The 13,746-nt window shown below is 29.0% G+C and overlaps 3 protein-coding genes across 5 annotated transcripts; 1 reads left to right on the top strand and 2 right to left on the bottom strand.

Annotated features, from left to right (window-relative positions):
• Positions 1-85: 85 nt before the first annotated feature.
• Positions 86-2,225, bottom strand: LOC100646935 (probable mitochondrial glutathione transporter SLC25A40). The gene is made up of 8 exons (XM_012319764.3): positions 2,064-2,225; positions 1,630-1,812; positions 1,378-1,544; positions 1,159-1,293; positions 924-1,089; positions 648-844; positions 488-569; positions 86-398 (listed from the first exon to the last, which is right to left on the bottom strand). Exons 2-8 carry the CDS (start codon positions 1,745-1,747, stop codon positions 157-159), a joined length of 1,107 nt encoding a protein of 368 aa, XP_012175154.1. The 5' UTR covers positions 1,748-1,812; positions 2,064-2,225; the 3' UTR covers positions 86-156.
• A 1,174-nt stretch (positions 2,226-3,399) lies between these two features.
• Positions 3,400-11,587, top strand: LOC100647364 (ras-related protein Rab-11A). Of its 3 annotated transcripts, none has more exons than XM_012319767.3 (6): positions 3,400-3,547; positions 3,628-3,729; positions 5,450-5,645; positions 5,817-6,091; positions 6,470-6,626; positions 8,391-11,587. In XM_012319767.3, exons 2-5 carry the CDS (start codon positions 3,690-3,692, stop codon positions 6,604-6,606), a joined length of 648 nt encoding a protein of 215 aa, XP_012175157.1. In that variant the 5' UTR covers positions 3,400-3,547; positions 3,628-3,689; the 3' UTR covers positions 6,607-6,626; positions 8,391-11,587. The 3 variants fall into 3 exon arrangements, with proteins under 3 accessions (XP_012175157.1, XP_003403153.1, XP_048269529.1); XM_048413572.1 differs by having other exon boundaries at positions 3,403-3,547; positions 3,645-3,729; XM_003403105.4 differs by having other exon boundaries at positions 3,402-3,729.
• LOC100646813 (vacuolar protein sorting-associated protein 72 homolog) lies at positions 11,321-13,638 on the bottom strand. The gene is made up of 6 exons (XM_003403100.4): positions 13,191-13,638; positions 12,898-13,109; positions 12,652-12,834; positions 12,344-12,560; positions 12,070-12,282; positions 11,321-11,993 (listed from the first exon to the last, which is right to left on the bottom strand). The coding sequence occupies exons 1-6, from the start codon at positions 13,322-13,324 to the stop codon at positions 11,759-11,761; spliced, it is 1,194 nt and encodes a 397-aa protein (XP_003403148.1). The 5' UTR covers positions 13,325-13,638; the 3' UTR covers positions 11,321-11,758.
• Between the last annotated feature and the right edge of the window lie 108 nt (positions 13,639-13,746).

Raw genomic sequence — 13,746 nt, 5'->3', positions numbered from 1 at the left:
ATAATTACCTCTTCATAATTTAATAATCTTCAATTCTTAGTTTATACATAGCTTACTTTTCCTGTCAAATATCTAAAATCTTGAATAAAGTTTTAAATAAAATTTATTCGTTCTCTTTGAGTATAATATATTATGATATAAAATATGACATGCACGTCATTCTACGCTTTTCCGTTTGTGTTTTAGAAGTTGTAAATCGTTCTCGTATTGAAGTATTTGGTTAGCATTGTATACTTGAAAGAATCGTTTCCCATGTTCAAATGTCGCAATCATAATCGCACAAGCTGGAGCTACTTTAATTACACGCGGAATTAGTCCTGTAAATAATCCACTCACTCCATTTTGCGTATAAATTTTTTGTATTACAATCCACGTTCCGCCAATACGTCCAGGTTTATCTGTAATTCATATTCTCGTTAAAGAAAGATACAGAAATGTGAAAGATATAGAGATATAAAAAGAAAATAGAAAATGAAACTTATAATACCTGAATAAATCTCTTTCTCACCCATTTCTATTTGTCTATGTGTCTTCACAACGTCAAATGGAATAGTTAAAAATGCGGCTATCTATAAAATCAATATGTATATAGTATTTTTATATCTCTGTCATTATCATTAAAGTTAGAATATAAACAAAACACCCACAGATCCAGCTATAGCACCTGCTATGAAGTTAAAAGTAAAAGTCTGTTGAGTCACTTGAAACTTTTGCTTTATAGTTTCGTAATTTAACCAGTAAATCGCACTAAAGGGTACATCACGTAGAAGAGTACTAGTTAATCCCATCCATAAGCCAGGAACCCCATTATATTTTATAACAGTTTTCAATGCTTGAAGAATTTCTAAAAAAGATAGATATAAATATTACATTATTATTGTGCATAATTTATGATGTGAAGAATAATAAGCACAAGAAATTACCTGCATAACTTAATCTCTGAGATTGCATCTTTGTTCTAATTAACTCTAATGGGCTCACTAAGGTTGCAGCCCAAATCCGTGCTGTAGCCCCAGCCAACATAGGAATCCAGAATGGCTGTTCCATGGTAACTCCATTAACTTTTCTGTAGTTGTTATTATATTTATCCTATGAACATATGAATATTATAAGAAAATGGAGAAAGACTTAAACGAAGTTGAAGGGAGGTTTATATACCTTAAGATATAATCTTAACTGTTCATATGAAACAAAATACACTATGGTTGCAGGTACAGCTAGAACAAGAGTAGGACTTAAACCACTCCATAGTGAAAGAATACCTTCATTCTTGCTAATCTTCATAAGGGCATCCTATAAATGAATTATTCTATATTATTTAATTACTAGTCTTTATTATGATTTAAATTTTAGCAAAAATTTGTATATGCATCATACCACTGTGCCATTAAACTTTCCATTTCCTCTAGCCCATATTGGACCTTTCCCATTTAGACAAGGACATAAGTGATCCATTAAGCCATTACAATAAAGAAAACATTTGTTAGAGAGCATTGCTTTTTGCTGTGCTTGTAGTCTGATCTTAACTACATCCAAAGGAGTAACTACAAAAGAAGGTTTGTAATATTTTCTCTATAGAATTAATTTTTTTTGTAAAAATATATCGTATTAAAAATGAATAAATCTTACCAAAAATTGACGTAATAAAAGCACCTGTACAAGAAGCAACAATTTGTTGATATGGTCTGACTCGAAACCTTGGATCATCCAGATCCAAGTTTGGAGGTATGCTGCTTAACTTATTCATTTCCAAATTTTATATCCCTTCCGCATTTAATAACATCTTTGTTTGTAAATCATTTTTTGATCATTCTAGAATTAAGAAGACAATGACATGTGTTTACTAACATGATGAAATAGTTGTTAATTTATCAATTTCATGAGATTTTGTTATTATCCGGACGTAAATAATTTAAAAGAGTAAAAACAATTATATGTATTAATTATTTATGTGTAATTTTGTTAGAATTTATTAAAAAATTCTTAAACTAAAATTAACAACGATGATAGTATGGTTAATCTAAGTATGCATTAAAATTAATGACTGTCTTTCAATGACTTACCTTTTATTTGGTTCCAGCACATGGTCCTAACTCATGCAACATTCGATTATATCATAAAATTACGACTTTGTATAGAAAACCATACTTGTAAATCGACCTGCAATTCACGAAAAAATAACATTGCACTGTATAGTCAACCATTCATTGGACGATTCTATGATTGGTAAGTCTAGGGTCACGTGACAAATTTAAAAAAAGTATCTATTAGATACTTGTACTTAGATTATTTTTAGCACTAATTACGTTTTAATTACTGAGATATAAAGTAAATTTATATTTATTTATTCAGAGAACAATATAATGAAAATGAGATTTTAATGAAATTTATCAATTCATTCGTCTTATAAGAATCTCTATTGAGTTTGAGTTTTGAGTTTAATATGTTTTCTCATGATATAGATAAATTGCTGTTTCTCTTAAAATTCATGAAAATTTCTAAATATATATATATTAATTTTAAATTAAACAGAAAATTGCCAACAACAATTAAGACTAGTACTATATATTTAACTATTTAATGATTTGTTTTATCTTGGTTGGTGATCACTTTTATTGAATGTAGACAATAATTGTACTATTGGATTGAATACTAAATTCATTTACTTTTTACTAACATAGTACATTTCTAAGAGCGTTATAAAGTTGCTTAAGCATGTGAAAGTATTTCAATTTCTTATGAAGGATATATATTTATATAGAAATAACATAAATAAGTTACTTCTTAGTTAAAATTATTTGTTTGTTATTTCAATTATAAGTTATTATCACATTATAAGTTATTTCTTAATTCCTTGATGTGTTCTAAAAAAAATTGAATGGTCCTTTTGAACCTCTAGGGGCTTTGGTTTTTATTCTTAAATCTTCTTTTCTCTAATACATAGGTAGTAACACAATAATATTGTTACAATAAGACAAATAAGATATTGATATAAATACAACATATAAATTTAAAATCTAGTACTAAATTTATACTGTTATTACAAAATAATATAGATAATAATAGAGATATATATAAGTAGTATAATAGGTACTGATACAATAGATATGAATATAAATAACTAGTAATATAGTATATAAACATAGTATGTAAAACTTAATACCTAGAGCGTAGATGAGTTTAATTGCTTCTTAGTGAATGAATTTATTAGACAACCTAATAATATAAGGAAATTTAAATATCCCGCGCGATTTAAATAGTATCATCGCCAAATATAAAGTCAAATTCAAGTGGTATCGTGTATCAGATACTTTCTATTCCAACGCTAATCTACAATAAATTTAATTTGTGATCAAAATCCGCGCATGCGTACAATCTGTACACATTGCGCATGTGTAATTTATCGGGTTTGGAGGGGCGTAGAAAGGAGGCCATATTGTACAGTTAAATTGAAAGAACGAAAATAATTATATCATCGTATAGTCGTGCTTGTTTCGTTTCATATTTTTTCTACCGTACATATCCACCTAGGTGTTGTACGTACGCCGTGAGTAGATAAACAGTGCGCAAAGTCTATTTGGTTGCTTCGACAATTTCATTTTTGTAAATAACTACAAGTTGTAGTAGTGTGTTCCGATATCTAGGTATCGTCCGTCAGTCTACTAAAGGGGTTTATTGCTCCAGACGAGATGGGCACTCGGGATGACGAATATGATTATTTATTTAAAGGTAAATCTCGATTCGACTCGTCGACCTAACTTTACTATTCATTAGTGAAGTTTGGCGAAAATTTTTTCACGCATACATGCATACACATCCACATACACGTTCACAAAGTACAAGTATACGTGTGTATATATGTATATATATATATATATTCGTATGTGTATGTACTGTGTATACGTGTGTGCTGCTGCTATTCATTATGTATACACGTATACACGTACGATTTTGTATACGTATATGTGTATTAATTTTTTTTTTATTATATAGTTTATTATTCCATAATTTGTATTATTTTATAATTGTTATTGTGTAATTATTTTATATACATATACATCGGTGTGTTAGTTAAACATCACAGTTGTCATCGTTCAGTAACATAACAGGTTCCGAAATAACATCAAGTTTGAAATGATGATACGATTGACAGAAAGAGCGTAGAATATCGAGGCTTAAATGATGACATCAGAAATGAGGTTTTCACATGTGAAAACTTGTCAAATAATTTTTTTCGGACGACGTGTTCGAAATTATCGAAGTTACAGTTAATCGAATGAGTCAACTATCTAAATCTATTTTTGTTTCGTGGCCAGTTACACCTTTGTGTATACCCTCGTTATCCGTGATTCATTTCTCTGAACAACTTGTATGATTAAAGGGTCCATAACAGAAGTGACCCTTGTGTTTATTATTTTCAGGGGAATAAAGAGATCTGGCAGTCTTAATTGTTGCTGAATAGATTTTTACCTTTTTTAGCAAAAATATTTACTATATTAGATATTGGGTGTTATTTGCAAATATTATACTGCAGAGTTTCATTCATTTATGAAAAATTTAAAGATCCAAAAATGTATAGAATGCAAATATGCAAGAATACATAAAGTATACAAAGTAAAGTATTTCTTATAATTTTTCATAGCCAAAATGAATCTCTATCTCACTTGCACTTTTTTAATTATGTTTCATAAAAATATAAATTTGCATAAAAATCCATAGTCTAATAATTATACGACAGAAGAACTTTATTCAATCGATGTTGGCATTATACACTAAAGTAAGAATAGCAAAATGACAATTTGTAATTTTTCATGGAAATTTTGTAAATTTACAATTTCTGTTTTGGGAATGTCAATGATTTTTGGTGAAGTTTGATTTTTTTTCTTATATTGTATATCTTCCCATATATCTCCCTTTCTTTTTTAAGCATTTGGTACCTTATGCAAAGTTCATTTGTATAAATATCTATATTTTTATATAGACAAGAATGATATAACTAGAGGAGAATATAAATTAAATATTTGTGTAAATAGGAAGTATAACTAGAATAGGATGGAATATTTGTATAGACAAAGAGTACATAGAGTCTAACTTTGATTTCTTCATGTAGTATTATACAATTTTTATTTATATTTTAAATATTGGAAGTTTTGGTGTTAAATTGTAGTGTTATGTAAATTATAAAGTTGTAGATTCTAAATAAAATTATTTTTGATGTAAGTTATTTCCAAATTAGGTAAAGATTAATATCTAAAGAAATTAATTTTATTACACTGTATGATGATACTATTCTGGTATAATTATTCATTGTTCCTTAAATTAATTAAAAGATTTTTTCTTTATAATTACATAAATGATTTAATAAAATACTAATTGTAGAAAACAAAATATGTAAATTTTTATTTTACCATTTTGATTTATTTAATAAAGTGTTTTTTTGTTATTTCAGTTGTTCTTATTGGTGATTCTGGTGTAGGAAAAAGTAATCTTTTGTCAAGATTTACAAGAAATGAATTCAATTTGGAATCAAAGTCGACTATAGGAGTTGAATTTGCTACGCGTAGTATACAAGTAGATGGGAAAACTATTAAAGCTCAGATTTGGGACACAGCAGGACAAGAGCGTTATCGCGCTATTACATCTGCGTAAGTTAAAGAAATAACAGTATTCTTTTCTAAATTATTAATGTATTTTAAATTTAAATCTTTCATGTTCTTTATCAATATAATATATTTTATGAAATTTAAATGTTATCAAAATAATTATACTTCTTTTAATACAATAAATAGTAATTTTATCTTGATGAAAATTCCTAGGTACTATCGTGGTGCGGTTGGAGCTCTGCTGGTGTACGATATCGCGAAGCATTTGACGTACGAAAATGTGGAGAGATGGTTGCGAGAATTGCGGGACCATGCTGATCAAAACATCGTTATTATGTTGGTGGGAAATAAATCTGACTTAAGGCATCTACGTGCGGTTCCAACCGACGAGGCGAAAGCGTTCGCGGAGAGAAACGGCCTCTCTTTTATTGAAACTTCTGCTTTAGATTCTACAAATGTTGAGACAGCGTTTCAAAATATATTAACAGGTAAACTTACTGCTAAACTTATTCCTAAAGTAAAAATTAAATGAGATATATAATATTATATTTATATATATAAAATATTCAGCTTAAGGCAAGAAAAATCGCGGGAAACATCATAATAATACCTTAAAAATAGTTAATAAACTTACAGATCCTTTAAAATATATTTCTGTTTCAATTTGTGATCATATTGCGTTTAGTAGAAATTGCAATTAATCAATGAGATTTCTTTTCTTTCCAAGGGACTTCTTTCTAACTCTATATAGTATTTGTTTCGGAAGTAATTGCTGCAGTATTTTTTGCTAAATGGAAGTAACATTGCAGCGATTTGATATGTGCGTTCTTAAAGATAGATGATGATAGAGTATTTGATTATTACAGAAATCTACAGAATCGTATCGCAGAAACAGATACGTGACCCACCCGAAGGTGATACAATCCGGCCACAAAACGTAGAACCCATCGACGTGAAGCCAACAATGAACTCAGAGGGAATGCGCAAGCAGTGCTGCCAGTGACTCACCTTGCTGCTTAAAATGTGTGTACACGCAAATACAGTATCAATATCACGAGAGTACACTCAAATAATACCAACTTTCTAAGAGAAAAAAATTTAGTCTATGGTCCAGTAAAAAGAAACAAAAGTGAAAAAAAGAAATGAGAAAGTTTCAGGAATAATTCTTTGTACGATAGCATAGTTTTAATATAAGAAAACTATGATTAGTTAATTATAAATATTAAGTTGATTTGTAAATTGAGTTAATTTTAACATACATCAAAATTAAATACTACTAAAGACACTTTTATTATGTATTTTTTCTTCCATGATGATTGTTACTAATTGACTAGTTATATTGTTGTATAGTTACACATTTTGATATATTCAAAGTTCTAAGATTTTATTGTTTACAGAATAAGAGTAACACTTCTCACTTTGTCATAAAGAAAATTATTAATTAGAGAAGAAAATAAACGTAGAACACATTCTCGCTATACTTATCTAAAATTTATGTTTTATAGAAATATCTAACATAAGATATCCTAAGATTTATTCATGTTTCAATTACTCTAAAATTTATTTTTTTATATTTATGAAAGTGAAAAATGTTTTTTTATGAATACTTATCAATGTCAGAAGATCGACGAATAATAAAGCTTCACAACTGTAAGTTTCGAGGGTTTGTTTTGTATTAAATTTTACTTAACGTAACGGAAGCCGTTCATTTTCGTCAGTATTATTTTTTAAATGTTTTATTGCATGTACTCTGAATATATATACATATGTAACACGTGGTCTGTAAAAATGTTAATTTTTAAAAGATTCTTACGGACTGATAAGAGCTTTAAAATAGCATTTCAAGACATGGATTACGTGTAATCGAATGTGTGGGAGCTTATATGTGTATAAAAAAGCCATTTCATATCTTTTTTTTACGTGTAAACGAATGCTCAGACATAATGCATTTCTCTAGAGTAGTACTAGTGTGTAACTTTCAGATAAATAAATATTTCTTTTGATTATTGAGATGTACTTTTCAAATTTTTACAAAACATTTTTCTCGTGTACATTTGCCCACTATATAAAATATTTTTCACATAATAAATAAAACTACGAGTAGATTTATGTTTATTTAAATTCGATTATTTAATCTTTATTAAATTCATCCTTTATACAATTTTCTGCTTATTTCTATCGTATTATGAAAACTTGAAAATTCAACCTTAAAACAATAAACTATAATGAAAATTAGTCATTGAACCATTCATCAATTTATGTTTTTGAGATTCATCATTAGTGAGTGAAGACAAATAAAAAATTTCATGTCAATCATTATTGTCTGCTGTGACAATAATGAATTATATTAAGAATTTATAAATTATTATTTTTCTATTGTTTAAGCATACACTATTTAAAATCTAATTATATCCCTGTGATACCTAAAAGGTATTAAGTGCTAATAAAATAGTTTAGTAAAAGCTATTTATGTTGTTTAATATATGTTAATTTACAATCATGTTAAAGAGAACAAAGTATATATTTTTTATTTATTTTTTATTGGCTACAGTTTAACTTGTTATTGAAATAAACACTAGTTCAATGAAATAAATCAAGATTTTTCATAGAAGAAGAGCATATCCCTAAAACTAAACACATCAAGATATTGAACATTTTCTAACATAATTCTCATCCTCTCTACTGGCATAAGAATTGCAATGTATCATTTACACATGGTATAAGACCACATTAATCTTTAATGTGATTGCATATAATAACTGCGATTATGTACCTTTGTGTTTGCAGAAGGACATACAAAGAGGCAGAGGGAAAAAGAAAAGAGGTCGACGGTAAACGTAACAGGTGCAAACAGTACAAGAATCAAGACTATTTACGAATATAAGTATACACTGATTACTGGTTTCCCAAATAATCCGGCGTTCTGGATGCAAAATAGACTGTTCTTTGGCTCCGTTATTTTATGGAAGCAGATATTAATAGTAGTACTTAAAAGAAACATCAAAAGACATCTGTACAATTTTGCCCTCAACAGTCGCTTCAATTTAATTGAAACATATTACTATTACTGCTGTTATTAGTACTGCTACTACTAATATTAATACTATTACTACTATTACAACTACTACTACTACTATTACTATTACTATTATTATTACCACTACTAGTATCAATGTCGCTACCATCAGTATCATTAAATCAGTCTTTTTTGACCATGGAACAAACAAATTTTTGTTATTATTTCTATGCTTTAGTTGAAAATGTAATAGGAAAGATTAATATCATAGACTCCTCAAGTTCCTTCGGATTATTTGGGAAATGAATGATGAGAATCGGGGAAAATCTAGCGACACGTATATACAATAGCTGGATACGTTGGAGTAAAGAATACCATAGACACGATCATACAACCCAAAAATACATCATCAGAAATATTTACGAAGGACGAAGATATGCATATGCACTAATTCTGTCCCCGAAATTCATCCTGCCTCTCTCCCTTCCTCTCTAATCTCTCGCCACTATCTTTATCTCTGATATGTTACAATAAGTCAGTGTTGTATTACTGCTTCTTTATAATACATATGTTATTCTACTTGACACGTAGAAGCGAACGGTTTATAAACGTTACACAAAAAAATGTGTCTGAAATACTTGGTCGCATCTTGGAGGGATGTATACTTTGTGAGTCACAGGGATGAAAAGAGTGTACCATGGGTGTCGAAAGTGATGATCTTCATAAAGGAATTTCTAAAGTGTACTAAAAAGTGCAAGTGAATGTTTACAATTAATTATAGATTAACAATTATATATTCTTCCATAAGTGAGCTGAGTAAGAAATTGTACGAGCAAATTAGTCACCTGAAATTGTATCCATAGTGCATCAACTTGATGGCAAAGATTGGATCGAAAGATGCAAGCAATAATTATTTGTTAAGTAGCAAAGCATTAGTATAAATATCTTTTTGGTTTTTGATCTTACGACTGATGATGTATCATTGTTCCAAAATTTGGCCGAATGTTTCAGAGACAGTCTATATTATAACATAAGTGAAGTCTTGCAGTTTAAGTATACAGGTGCACGATTATAGAAGAAGACAAATAAGAGAACAAGATAGAAGAAGCTTAACGAGAGCAACTGAGGAGGAAAACAAAAAACGAAAAAAAAAAAAGAATTAAATCGGACTTGAAACACTTTTATTGTTGCTCACTCTCTGCTTTCGAATTTGCACCGTAGCGTTGACCTTGAAATACGATAAGCAGCTTATCCATTTTTTAAACAAACAAAAGAACACTTTCTCCGAAGGTATTCTTTTTTTCCAAGTGGAAAAAAGCTGAGAAGTAAAAGAACCGAAAGAACGAAGGAAGAATTGAAATTTTGACACAGGAATTAACGAATTCAAATTTTGACGCGTATCATAAAAGTGATAATACACGAAAGTACACTATTTGCGAGATTATATCGTACTTTCTAGGCGTCTAATAATTATCGCTTCGATGTGTGTAGCCGCAATGTAATCTGTTATCGTTACAAGTCCTCGTTGTATCTTGATGAATAAATAGAGAGTGAGTAAAACGTTGAAATATTGAAATGTCTACACCTCGCTGTATTATGCGAGGACATTGATGGTTCGTGCAATAGTAATCATACCAAGAAAACGAAAAAATGAGCACACAGAACCGTTTATAGGGAACTATAACATTATTCTTTTCTTTTCTTTTTAATTTGAAAAATATCATTAACACGTTGATTGCCACGGCGATCATCGGTGATGAACGTTACTAATCCTTTTCTTAAATAAGATAAATTTCATGAACTAATAAGTTGTCAACAATGTAAATGATTTGGATAATATTATCAGAAGAAAGTGTAAATACTATATAATATCTGCAAAAATTAAATTTTATGGTATAGTATATTTCAATCAAGCTTCTAGACAAAATATCAAAAATGACGTGGCAGTCAACGTGTTAACAAATACAAGAAGTCTTGGAAATATAATTTATGCTTTTCTGAGAGCGCTATTTATTAGTAACATAATTATCTCTTTTATCGCAATTTACCTGGTAAATTGCAATAAGTAATAGAGATAACTACCAGTAGTGTTCCGGTAAAAGTGTGAATTTTATTGAAAATACTTCTCTTTAAATAAATAATCATTTTTATTTTTCAAAATAGCTTAATGAGCAATTAATAAGAGGAAAAAAAGAATGAATTTAGAAAGTCCGCAAGATTATGCGTGACCATACATAAGAAGTAAAATTCCTCTGGCTGACTAGTCAGCTTTTAAAATGTAAATTCATTTCGAAGCAATGATAGCCGAAAAATTCTAATTTCGTGTCAGAGCGTGCGATGAATTAACAGAACAATGGAAGAATCATACTTTTCCCTTCGGGTATACATACAACATGCCTTTTTAGTTTCCATTTTGTACCATTAGGTTATTAAATACGATACTTGATGGAACTTTTTCAAGTTCCATTTTTGCGAAGATTGAATTTGTACGAATGGAATATTTAGAACGATGAATTTTTAGACGTTATTGAGATCAGTTTATTCTCCGTTGATTCGATATATATATATATACATATATATATATATATACTCACACCACACGAAATAAATAATATATATATATATATATTAATATATATATTATTATATATATATATGAAAGAAGATATCGCCGAATCGGCGACATTTTATTAACCAATGCTTTGTACTTCATAATTTTATTAATAAAATCACTTTTGCTTTGAACATATATGTATACGTGTGTATTGTACAATTTTTCGTTTTGTTAGCCGAAAAATATTGATATTAATCAATATAGCTTTGTATAAATAGGTACATTATATATCGCTACTTTTATCATAATTTTAAGACTGTATATACAAAGAATCTCAAAACTCACATGATACAATGCAGATGATATGCAATAATTCGATACTACACTTAACAATAAATTATGCGATTATTTACAGTTTCTCTTTTCTTTACAACATATTTTTTCGCTGTTATTTGTAGTTACATTTATTTTACAAATTAAAGGTTTCTTAAATGGAAGTCCTGAATTTAGAAATCATAAAAATAGAAAATAATACATTATTATAATGATACAGATATTGTTTAATTTTATCACTGGTTCTAGAAACTACATAGGCATGCTCGCGGAAGCTGGTTCAAGACGTACTGTGTTTCTTTGAGCTAGACCACCATGATTTTTTTGTCTCCATTCGAGCCACCGTAGTAAATCTGGGCTTTGTGAGGTATCATTAATATCTGTTCGAGCTTCTAATTGTTGATAATACGCTTCACGCAATAGACGAAACGTTTGCACATTTTTGTATGGTAGTTGAGTCATGGGATCTAAATATTTTGCTGGGAGCCTAAATATTTTTTCATATTTATAAATTTATCTTTATCTATTAAAAAATTATGAAAAGTATATTTTTGATGTTTTACCTAGTAATTGCACATAAAGGTTTCATCGGTGATCTTGGTGTGGAAGTTTTTTTGAAAGCTCCAGAAAACAGTTGTTCATTTTCGAAAGTAATGAAGGTTCTTTCGTAATATCCTTTTGTTTGTTCATAGTAATATTTGCCTTTGTTGGAATTTTTGGAAGATTCCTTTTTGGAAATGTCCAGCATGCCATTTTCTGTCTTTATAGTTACAGCACTGAAATGAATAGAATTGTTACAATATTATCAATTTAATCGAAAAGAAAGTTATATTTTACCTTTCACCTGTTGTCCCATCTGGATGCTTGTCTTCCAAATTTGCACTTTTTTCGTCATCTCCTTCAACATTAATTTTATCTTCTTCTTTATTATAATTCACCTCAGAAAGTATCATAACAGGCATTGCTAAAGACTGATACCTAATCATAGGTCCAGTTTGCGATTTTCTTACTGTTCTAGTATTTTTTTTTTCATTTTCTAGTTTCTGATACTTTTCTGCAATTGATAAAATTGAATTAACAAAAATAATAAAAAAATTAAAATTATCAATAGCATATTAAGCAATCTAATGATCATCATATCAAACCTAATGATTTCATATTGATCTGTTCAGTTTGCAATGCTTCTTCTAATAATTCTTCTTGAGTAGGCTTCCATGTATCATGTCTTATAACTCTAGTTTTTCTTTTTTGATGCTCATTTCTTTCAGTAAGTCTTCTTTGTGTTGCAGCCGATTTTGCAGCAGTAGATCGACGTATAGATTTTCTTTCTATAAAAGATTACAATTTGTTGTTTGTCCATATAATTCAGCATTTATTTTACACACATTCACCTGTGCTCTCGATAAAGGTTCTTTGCCTCGGCTGTCTTACTCTCTTTTCTTTAGGTGGCAATTGATTAGACTGAACTTTAGGTTCTTTATAAGCTTTTGTTACTAGCCTACGTTTTTTCTTAGGTCCCTCCTGTTCAGTATCAGAAATGGGCTCATCATTTTCATCTATGCTAAAGTCTGAATCTACTTCATCTTCCGCTTCATCTTCTTCCCTAAATTAAGACAAATTGCTCATGATTAATTCCTATTACCATAATGTTGACAAATTGGTGAATAAATAAAGTGACATTAACATGTAATCATGATCCTGTTCTACTTCGTCAAAACCTCCATAAGTTGTTTTATAGAAATCATCTTCTTCTTCTTCATTGAGTAATTTTGCCATCTTACTTCCGGCGTTTGAACGCCGATCTCTATTTAGTGCCATTTTTATAGTTATGTAAATTACTTTTGCTTTGATTAATTTCTAATTTTTCAATACTATTCACTTTTCACAGTTATTAAAACTATTAAGTTTACAGGTTAACTTAACCTAGAAAGATAAAATGTCCACATATTTATTCACTTGTATGAATTATCTGATGTTTTGAAAGTAGACGTCTTTTAATACAGCAAGAATGATCTGTTTTTTAACTTTTCACATTTTATTCTTATTTGTGTATATACATTATACACTAACAATAGGTCTTAGGTACTAATAACAATTCATTATCGATATCACTTTCGATAATTATCGATGTTATCGTTATCGTTTTTATCGGTACTGATATATTCGAAAACAATCGATAATCGCGTTCAAATTTAAAAAGCAGAAATAATTTATTACCATATTTACTTCTTAATTGATTA

This window comes from Bombus terrestris, chromosome 16, assembly GCF_910591885.1.
Source record: "Bombus terrestris chromosome 16, iyBomTerr1.2, whole genome shotgun sequence".
In the NCBI taxonomy this organism is placed as follows: Eukaryota; Metazoa; Arthropoda; class Insecta; order Hymenoptera; family Apidae; genus Bombus; species Bombus terrestris.
Note: the sequence above shows the minus strand (reverse complement) of the source record. Positions and strands in the feature narration are given on the sequence as shown.